At 39.0% G+C, this 10837-nt stretch overlaps 1 protein-coding gene across 3 annotated transcripts in view; it reads left to right on the top strand.

The window, feature by feature from the left end:
* The window catches only part of pdgfd (platelet derived growth factor d), a 62710-nt gene extending 52200 nt beyond the window's left edge, over window positions 1-10510 (top strand). For 2 of the 3 annotated variants that reach the window (XM_016677394.1, XM_007564098.2), the window contains exons 6-7: window positions 5415-5632; window positions 10031-10510. In XM_016677394.1, the coding sequence (XP_016532880.1) occupies window positions 5415-5632; window positions 10031-10165 (353 nt within the window). In that variant the 3' untranslated portion in view covers window positions 10166-10510. Of the gene's footprint in view, window positions 1-4346; window positions 4434-5414; window positions 5633-10030 lie in introns of all 3 variants that reach the window. The other variant, XM_016677393.1, reaches the window with a different exon arrangement.
* The last annotated feature ends 327 nt before the right edge of the window (window positions 10511-10837 follow it).

Raw genomic sequence — 10837 nt, forward strand, 5'->3', positions numbered from 1 at the left:
TCAAATAATTGTTAGGTAAATAAGTTGGATAGTCAGCAGGAGTATGTCAGTCATAGACACTTCAAGCATTCTGTATCCTGTGGTGAGTAGATCACCATTCTTGCAGACAGAGCATCTGAATAGAATATTATGTGATAAGATAATGTTTTTACTGAACCATTGCTGCTGCAATTGAGTAACACTTGCATTGATTATGTGGCCTTAGTACATATCTGTGATATATTTCAGAGACTCAACATTTATGCTGGTATACCTGATGATTATGGTGTTATAATAATTCAATATGTCTCATTTTATTTAATTCATTTTGCGAGAAAATTTTGTGGCCATTATTACACAGCTACAGCTAACATGAATAAAATGTAAAATAAAATAAAAAAATAAAAACTTCAATAGTTCCCTATCTGAGAAACCTCCAGCAGAAGAATGTGCACATCTCTTTCCGGGGTGCAAGTCTGTGATTTACTTACCATAAAGCTTTGCTTAGTGAAAACATTAAATAAAACTAGAAGAACTTGGAAGCTGCCTTTAGCTTATTTCTTTTTTTCTGGAATGTAATGTTGAGAAAGATTGCTAAGAAGCCAAATGTTGTGTGTGTGTGATGTAACCATGGCAATCAGGCATTTTTAGCTGAAAGCTGACAAAGTTTATTTGATCACTCAAATGATCTACACCTACACTCACGTTTACCCTGACTACATGAAATAAAAACTCAAGTCCCAGACCTAGAGATTGAATGGAGTCTTGAGTATTTAAACCAAATCCAAGTCAGTTCTTTGCCACTGTTTTTGCATTGTTAATGTAAGCGTTAATATGATAACTTGTGTACACATTTGCAGCCGTGTTTATGTGAAGATACCAGTGTGTAACCCTTAGTGCTTTAGACTGCATCTCTTGGTTTGAGCTGTGCCTTCATACATCTCTCTGTTGCTGTATGTCTGTCTGAGTGATGTTCTGTTCCTTTGTAAATATTTGCACCTGACAGCAAATCTATTTCTATTTAATAGTAGATGTGTGTGCTCTGTTGGCATGGGAAGGGTTTCTGTGTGAGGAGTATTTGCATTTTACTGTGAAGCTTTAAGCTGGGTTGGCGCTATGGGTCCTTAATACACCAATGTTGTGCTCTCTAATTGGAAGTTCAACATGTATAGCAGCACACAATCTGCCACACTCAGCAGCTTAACTTCGCTTTTATTAAGGCACTCATAAATGTAGACCCATCTTTGTTTTTGCAGAGAAAGTTTGCATGATGATGATATTAATCGGTATGCGTTTGGAACACACTATTAGCTGCATGTGTTCATGAATTCAAATCAAACCTACACAATACATATATGAGTACACAACACTTTGTGCTCATGAGTGGCAGCACAAAATAGCTAGTATTTCCTACAGTAATGTAGGGGGGCAGCTTTTTCCTCATGTTGCTGCCTTTATGTGTGACAGTCTTTCTAGCCACCTTTCTTTTTGTTTTTTTTAGTTATTTTCCCTCCTACACACTTTGACGGGGTTCCACACCACTGCTCTTCTGAGATTACACTACTTTAAACAGGCACAGCTTTAGCTCTGCCTAAGCAAGGAAGCACACACACCCAGGAAACTCTCACGTGTAAACACCTACGTACAACTCATGCAGCTTCTGTTCAGCTAAACATAACAGAGCCTTTAACAAAAACTAAGAGTTTAGGAGTAACAAACGTTTATTTTCATTCTGCACTTTGCATTCGTTCACCACCTTTTGTTATGATCATCCAAAAATGTTTATACAATTTGAAAACTTGAATTTTTGTCTGGAAAAAAAAATGTTTAATGTCCTATGCTAAGTGTTAAAAGTAAACAACAAAATGAGTCACCCATGTAGCAAAATTGAAATCAACTCAAGTAGGGATAAATTTATCTTAAAAACCATTGTCTTCTAATAGGTTGTGAAAAAAATGTCGCCAAATGTTTTATAATCGCCAAGCAAAATGTTCTAGACTTTTCCTCTCTCGTAAATATGCGAGGTCCTTCAGCAAGAAAGCTCTTCAGAACAAACAATAAATATTCTTACCTTACGCAAACTACAGACAAGGCCGACATATATAAACTTGCATTCAACTTCCTTTCAGTCAGCTTATGGTGTAATGGACTCTAGCTGGATCAATGGGGAGTTTGATTGTCACTATAGAGGCTGATGCTCGCAAGAAAATCAATTTGAGAATAGTTCAGTGAGCATATCCCCGTATTCAAATAGCCCCTCATTGTTTGATCCCTGAACGGCTTCAGAGTTCCTCCCTGTGGTGAAGAAGGTTCCACTTCAAAAGGATCGGTCAATTATTATGGCCTGAATGGTTGAATGTGGGCTTGATTCACCGTTGATGAGTTTAGACCTTTTACTTTTACTATTGTGTCTCTTTTTTTTCACCGTTATGTTCTGCCGCAGAGATAAATCCATCAAGAGTTTCTTCTTTCTCCTTCTCACTTTCCCCATTAGGCTTCTCTCTCAGTTGGTGCCTCCATTGGTGATCAAAGATAAGGCAATGAACTTTTGGTAGGTTATAGCAGGAGTAATCGTATTTCAGCACTTTTTCCACATAGATTCAAACCTGTTGAAGCAGGAATGTGCATTATTTGTAGTTGAGATTTCACCTGCTGTCCTCGGCTTCAGTGTTTTCACATAAACATTGAGAATGTTTTCTATAACACACAGACAAATAAGGAAAAATTATGACTGAGCATGCTTTCCAAGTAGGGCTTGCCTTTCTTCTGCTCTTTCACTAAGGCAGGGGTCCCCAAACTACGGCCTGCGGGCCGCATCCGGCCCGCCTCCACATTCGGTCCGGCCCCCTGAACAATACCAGAGAACATTCAGTTTTTTTTTTTTCATTTATTGTATTTTCCGGTTTATATGTGGATTTTTCTTCAACCACCAGGGGGCTCTTTGGCAGGAAGTGTGTCCTGTAAACTGTGGGTGTTTTGTTTTGCATGGCGCATTGCTGCCATCTGTTGGACTTTAAGGGAACTGCTTAACTTTTATGTTATTTAATCAGTACGGTTGTTTGCTAGCGGTAATGCAGATGAACACACGTGTTATGAACGCCGCATTCCAGGTCGAGTTCTTCGAAGCGATGCCTGTAAGTAGCAGCTTATACTTCAAAACGAGCCTTTATGTTAACATATGAGAAATTAATAATTTAAAGTTGCATTCCCTCAATGGAATATATACTAGTCAGTCCCAGTGACCGTTTCAGTCACGGGTTTTGCCCATGTGCTTTCTGGGTAAAAAACAATCGAGAAACGCCCCCCCACCCTCACCCCCCTTGTGTGATTTTGTTGTCAGCACATTCAACTTTGTACAGAACAAAGTATTCAATGAGAATATTTCATTCATTCAGATCTAGGATGTGTTATTTGAGTGTTCCCTTTGTTTTTTTGAGCAGTGTACTTTTTTTCTGACAAAGCAGCTGGAGACATGAACATGTCGAGCACCAATCCTGACTTCTGAGTGGTTAACAAGACTAGAGCCCTGTTTTTCTGAAGTTTAGTCTTTATACTCTAGTTTATTTTGACAAAACTGCCTCCATCATGGTGAAGTGTGACTTGTGATGTAAATGCTGCCTTTGCTATGTAGTGTGTTGATCATTACCCTGCTCACTACAATCACAGACCACTCAGCTCTGTGCTGATTGTTCTTCTCAGGTTTCTGTTTTTTTTTTCTGTTCCACTCGTCCTTCAGAAGTTACATTAGATTATCCTTAAGAGTATTTTTCATGTTTTATTTGGCTGATAATATGTAGTTTGTTTAGGAAAACAAAACCAACTGATGTTAACTGTAGTAATGCAGTGATAAAGACATGTTCGATCAAACTCGATGCTTTGGAGTTCTTCATTTCTTTAACCCATCTCTTCAAATTCATTCTTATAATATGTAATTTCCATCATTATGTCTGATCCTTCTCACCTCCCTGAAATGAGGCATGGCAGAGGGTCTTATGTAGACAAATGAGGCAATTTTGCAGCAGACTGATGACAAGAAGAAAGACCTGAATCATTAGATTGATCTTTGATGAATTACAGCCTCTCTGCTCGGCTTCGCTTTCTGTCCAATAGTGTGTTGTCTTTCATGTGCTCATCTAACCATCCCTGCCATCCATGGTTATAGCGTTACGGCATTTGTCCTCGTAACAGTAAGAAGGACTTTACCTCCCAGCCATTTCATCTTATCGATTCCAGTGTACAGTATGCCTTCACAATATGTATGTATAGATAGATCTGCTGTTGTTTTTTGTGATTATGTGAATTTATCAACTTATGTCAACTGAAAATAGTCTAGATAAATGTTCTCATAAATGTTCTCTTTACACCAGGGGTGCCCAAACTTTTTGAGACCAAGATCTACTTTTTCTGTCACCAGCCGGCTGAGACCTACCTCATAACACGAAGATATAAAAATTGTAAATGAAACTCTATTGACTTATTTCATGTGCAAATATCCATCAGTCATAGCAGACGTATTAAAGTGATAGAAAACCTGATGCAGTTTCTCCCTCAGTGAGATTCAGACACTGGGAGGAGGTTACTGGTTTCAGAAGCTGGTTGCAAACCTGAGGCCAGCAGGTATTAATCAGTTATGGTAGCTCTGAACTTTGGTTTAATGACCTCAATATGAGAAATTTCAGACTGATAGGAGGAACCACAGAGCTCTGTTAAGATAAAAGCACATCTTATGAAGTTGGAATATTTTTCCTCCAACAAGATCCAGAGGAATTTAAAGTTTACACACTAAATACATTTTATTTATTTTATAAAAACACTTCATAAAATAATTCATATCAGGCTCACTGACCTCCAACACACCAAACAAAATTGCTTTTGAGCAAGGATTTAGTAACAGCGGGGAGGAATGAAACTTTCTTTAGACAAGAAGAACCAACAGAGCCAGACTCCATGAAGAGATGGAAAAATTAAAGAGTAGCAAAATGCTCTGCCTCTCAAACAGTACCATAAGCAAAACATAAGTCAGTCTGCACTGGAAGCAAAGTGAATAATATGGCACTGTGACCTACTGTATTTAAGATATGACAGACATTAATCTTTGAGATGATTGCACAGTATTTAGAAGATGGTGCTTAAATTATTTTCTGGGTTTCACAGAGAACAGACAAAAGGAGGGTAAAATCTGTCTTTGACTGCAGGAGTTTTGTGAGTTGATACTTGTAGTAAAAATGTAACAGAACAGAAAAGAATAGGATATACTTTACTGATCCCACAGGGGGAATTGCTTATTTGACGACAAGATACTCCATCTGTCAGCAATATAGAATTATAGAATATATATATATATATATATATATATATATATGAGAGTCACAAGTTGTCTTGCAGAAAATAATCAGAAACTATTTTTTTCTCTGTTTTCTCTTTTAAATACCCAGTTGATCTGAATCGTCTCCATGACGACGTCAAGCGGTATAGCTGCACACCTCGGAACTACTCCGTGAACCTTCGGGAGGAGCTGAAGACCACCAACGCTGTCTTCTTCCCTCGATGTCTGCTGGTGAAACGCTGCGGAGGCAACTGTGGCTGTGGGACCAACAACTGGAACACCGGCTGCACCTGTCAGCCCTCGAAAACCACAACAAAACTACACGAGGCAGGTCCTTTTGTCATGTAACGGCGTTAGTTGATACACAACTCAAAGGACATAAATGTTAAATACATTTGGGGCTTTCAATTGATTTTTTATTATTTTTTTCCCGAACTGCTCTTTTCCAGAGTGGAGTGATTGTGCAGCTAACATCTATAGCTAATTTTACAACAACAAATCGAAACACAAGCTTTATAACATAGTGGATTATCCAATCAAAAGTCAGCATGATACGTACAAGTTCAAATGCAGTACAGTACACACACACACACACTTATATTTGGTCAAATGACCCCTAGCGAGTTTCACCTAGACCAGGTGCTTTTGGTAGCAACCAACCACCTTCTTCCACAGTTCTTGTTTGATAATACACCAAAATTTAACCAAATTCTAGAGAGCGTGTTTGCTTATATTTGAGCCTGTATATAGAATTGAATCGCATAGATTAGATAAACCACTAATAAAACCTCAGATGTGCACCTCAATCTTCTTTTTAAAACAGGTTTTTTTGTGTGTGTATTGACTCCATCATGAAGAAAGACTGGATCAAATATAACATTTATGCATGTGATCAGTACTTATAAACTCCCAGTAGAAATTGTTAACTCCACAATCTCAAAAAATGCCAAATGCCTGAATACGAAGGAATTTCCCCGAAACCCGAGTGAAACGATGACTGATGGTTTTATCCTGCTCAACAAAAAGACTGCAGAATAAATGTATTTTGAACTTGATGCCAGCAATGTGTTTGAAAAAAGTTGGGACAAGGTCAAAGAGAATCCCATAGAGGATGATCTGTTCTGAGGTAAAGGATTCACTGCTCCATCAAACACCCACTGAATATATTTTAACCAGCAGAAACTTTTATTTTTAGATGAAAGATGGCAGACTTTAAGGAGTTAATTATCTTCAAAATATAATATGACCAGAACAGCCGCGTAATTCAGATAAATTCCTAAATTCATGGACCACGACTGAAAAGCACTGCGGAGTAGTTGCAGCTCTATGGGTCTTCAGGCCGCGCGGCTTTAAAAACAAACATGACTCTGAAGTGGAAATGGCCGCAGGGCCCCAGGAACGCCACTGAAAATTATTGTTAGCGAGCACAGCTCATATGGAGCACATCCCAGCTGTCACAGGCACACAGCGTGCACATCGGACAGGTCGGCAGCGGAAATTTAAAATTCCTTTTGAAATCGAGAAGCCATCATGCTTGCTAATGAGCACAGGGACTAACAGGCCTGTTATCACAGCACAGTCAGAAGTGAACATCTGTTGTGATATATATTAAGTTACAGCAGTCCGTGTGGCTTGGCTAACTTTGACATCTCCATTAACAATGAATGTGCGAGTCTCCCAGCAACATATATTGCCATCGACATGGTTCCTGTTTCAGATGAGACCCTGCTGATTTAATAAGACTACTAAATTATAATTACCACAAATTTCCTACAATCCACTGAAGATGGATTCCTGCCGTCCTACTTAATATAAAGTAGATTGGAAAATGTTAGTCATTTGAAACTACATCTTTTTAACTCCTTTTTTGTGCTTAAATTGATTTAGCTATAATAACATGTTTTTGTTTGGACTTTCAAAATGCCGCTGTTTGAAAAACATATCTCCATAAATCAGACGACCATTGAAAAGTTAATGTATTTCCTCAACCTGATTCAAAACACTCATATTTTAAACATTCATTACACATACATGCATAATGTCATTGGTTGTTTCTAGTTAGCACTGTGAGAAGGCAGAGGAGCATGATTTTATTTTTTTCACAAATGATCTGCCTCATATACTGTCAAGGCATACTGACAATTTTAACGAATATGTGAAAACCACATTTTTTGTAAGAGTTGCAAACTGCAGCTGTGATATTAATTAACTAAAAATAATATTAATTTAAAAATGTATTAATTGGCTTGATGCTTAATTTGATCACTTAATTGTTTTGACACAAGTGAGACATAATTTTGTTAAAAACCATATCTGAAAATACACCACTGTGTATGGAAAATTGCTATACGATTCACTTTTTGGTTGATCTCTAAAAATAAATTCATTTTTCTACGATATTTAAATTTGTTGAGCTCATTTTTTATATGTAAGGATGTGTATGTATGTGTACTCACAATATGAGTAAAAGTTTTAAATTTTGCCTTTTTAGTAAAAAAAAAAAAAGACAAGCAAATACCCAAACTCAATACCTGTAAATGTGTCAGTGCACATCAAACACCCAAACAAGATCCACTGGTGAACATTCATCAGGGTTTTCAAACATGCACTTCTGTTTAACTTTCATTCACACTTGAGTGACTTTCTCAGAGCATCTTAAAAAGACGGCGAGAGAGTAAGAGGCTGCGCAAACGAAGAAATATATTGAGACGCTCAATGTGGGAGGAGAAGGAAGAAGAAGCTGAGCGTGTCGAGGCCGGCGCTGCATCAACAGCCAAAGCAACAGAGCACCAGTCTGGCTCTTTCTCTCCGCTTCTCATTTCCTTCCAGTCACTCCATCTTCTGAGCGTTCTATCTTCCATCCCCGTCTCCCTCTCCTTTCATTCTTCCCAATTCCCATTTTCAATTTGTCCCTTTGCAATGCACCATTCTTGCTTTTTATGCACCATTCTTGCTTTTCTCTCGCTTCCCTCCATTTCTTTGTGCCTTTGTTCTCCTATAGCTTCATTATTGAAACGTGGTCCACAGGGCTCTTTTTCTGCCTTAGGCTCTTCTCAGAGTTAAAAACCACACAATAGGAATTTAGACAAAAGTGGGATTTGGGATTGTAATTGTTCTCTGTCCTGTGAGTGTGTTAGCATGTAAATGTGTGGAATACAGTCAAAAAATGTGCAAGCATGAAAGAGGAGCATTTGCCCGGATGAACAGTCAGATTTCGTGTCCTCATGAATATTTTTCTGCTATGAATTTTTTTGTGTGTTTGATGGGCAGCTTCTTCTGGATTTCTTGATCTCTTCGTGGATCTGTTACTGCTTCCTTTAGCAGCAGCTACTACTACTAAAGGAAACAGTAACTGCGACACACAAGTATTACTGACACTGCAGCTTCTGTGCTGGGAAGTCACACACACTATTTCCTTCATCCAGCTGTGTTAAATAAAGCCACTGCATCACTTATGGAGGAATGTGTGCTTCATCTTAAAATAGTTTTTGAGTTGTTGCTGCTGCTGTTGCCTCGCAGCCAGACAGCACTGGATTCAAACCTCTGGACAGGGACCTTTTGTGATGAGTTGCATGTTCTCCCTGTTCATATGTGGGTTTATTCCAGTCTCCTACCTCCTATCCAAAAACCTTCCATTGTAACCCGCCTTAACGTGTGTGCAGGGCTGTCTGTCTGCCATGTGTCCGAGTGGACCTTATGATGGAGCGGCATCTGGCCAGTTGTTTTGTTTTGTAGAGTAGTCTCTAAGCACATTTATGTTTCTTCGTAGATTCTGAGTCTCCTTTCTGTGCCATGTATTTGTTGGAAATATTCATTTTTTTTATTGAACCTGTATTGGGATCCCTTGGGACTCTGTCCTGTTTTCCAACAAAAATAATAAAAAAAAAAACAATAACAAAAACACAACCTGGAAATAAGAAGAAACGAGTGATAAAATTCAGAATTTCCAGCATAGCTTGCTGTTTTCAGCCGTCGGGGTGGTTGTTGTACCTCGCATTTGTCCATCCTTATCTGTTTAAATCTTTTTAAAGTAGAATAGCTGCTGTAATACACAATTACTGAAAATATCACCAGACCACTCAAAGACGTTTTCTTATATGTGATAGTTTTTTTGTTTTGTTTTTTTTTAATTCACCAAATCCCTTTTGAAGCCTCTTGCAGGTGTCCAAGTTAAAGGTTGTCAGCATTGCTCCCGTCCTCTGGAGTAAAGTTATTTCCTCCCCTACACTGCTCAGTCAGTGGTGTTTGATGGATCCTTTCCCACACTGCAGATAAATCTGGTGTCTCAGAGCACAACTGTAACGGCGTCATAATGTCATTTCGAATGAGTAAGAGAGAAAACCATCGTGGGTAGCTGTCTGTCTGAGAGAGGAGTGCGATGCACAGAGAGGGTACGGGACCAACCGCTCCGTCCCTCTGACCACAACAGTGATAGACAGGCCCACCCGGCACCAAGTCTGTAAGGACTCCGGTGAATGCAGCCAGCCAGACGCTCCACTTATAGATCAGCCTGCTAACTTTACATTATATGGTAAATAGAAAATACATCCGGTCTCCTGCACGATGTTTTAAAATCCAACTTTTTTTAGCAACTTGCTCCTTCATTTGGGTCTTTTGCTGCAAAAAATGCACAGGCATCTTTCTAATTAATAGCAATAGTGCTTTCTGTTTGGCTCACTTGTTAAGTTTTCATCCATTTCTATCTCTTCCTTTTGTCTCCTGTAGGTGCTGAAGTATGCCCCAGAGACCACGCCGTACAAGCACCAGCAGAGGCAGCGGGTGCGCTGGGTTATTGATGAAATTTTCCTCTCGCATCATGAAATGTGCGAATGTGCGTGTCCGCTGCAGCCTCCTCGCTGAGACACTGATTCCGGCTCGTGCGTCTAGAACTGATGGATGAATTCTTCTTTTCCCTGTTTCGCAATGGACTCTATATCCCAAACAGCACCGCTGACAAACATGCAGCAGAAAAGAGGGCAACAATCTGACTGATGCACTGCAGCTTGCATTGTACAAAATGACATTTGCTTCAGAAAGTAAATGACTTTCTCTGAGCATAGATTGCTTTCTTCCTTTAGAAGTGGACAAAAGTTTCCGACGAAAACAATTTCTCGTGTTTCTTTACGCCTTCTCTGTCCGTACCAAATCTTAACTCGATGTACTGTGTCTTACAGGAGCATTAAAACCCTTCAACCTTTGTCACATCTTTGTCATATTAGAACCATGAATTTCAATTCGTTTTTTTTTTTTTGGAGATTTTATGTGATAAATCAAGACAAATTATAATTGCACAGTAAAAGGAAAATGACACACATTTCTATTTTATACTTAATAGCCTGAAGATTCCTACTGAGTCTGATGAAACCTGAACAGCACCCCCACAGTATGATGTTGCCACCACCATGTATCTCCATGGGTTTTTAGGGTGGTCATTGCTCTCCATGCCCAGCCTTTCAGCTTTGCTGGACAGTCATGTCTTGGTAGGTTTATGGTTGTCTGACATCATTTTCGAAATGATGAGTTAAACAGTTC

Source organism: Poecilia formosa, unplaced genomic scaffold (genome assembly GCF_000485575.1).
Source record: "Poecilia formosa unplaced genomic scaffold, Poecilia_formosa-5.1.2 Scaffold155, whole genome shotgun sequence".
Taxonomy (NCBI): Eukaryota; Metazoa; Chordata; class Actinopteri; order Cyprinodontiformes; family Poeciliidae; genus Poecilia; species Poecilia formosa.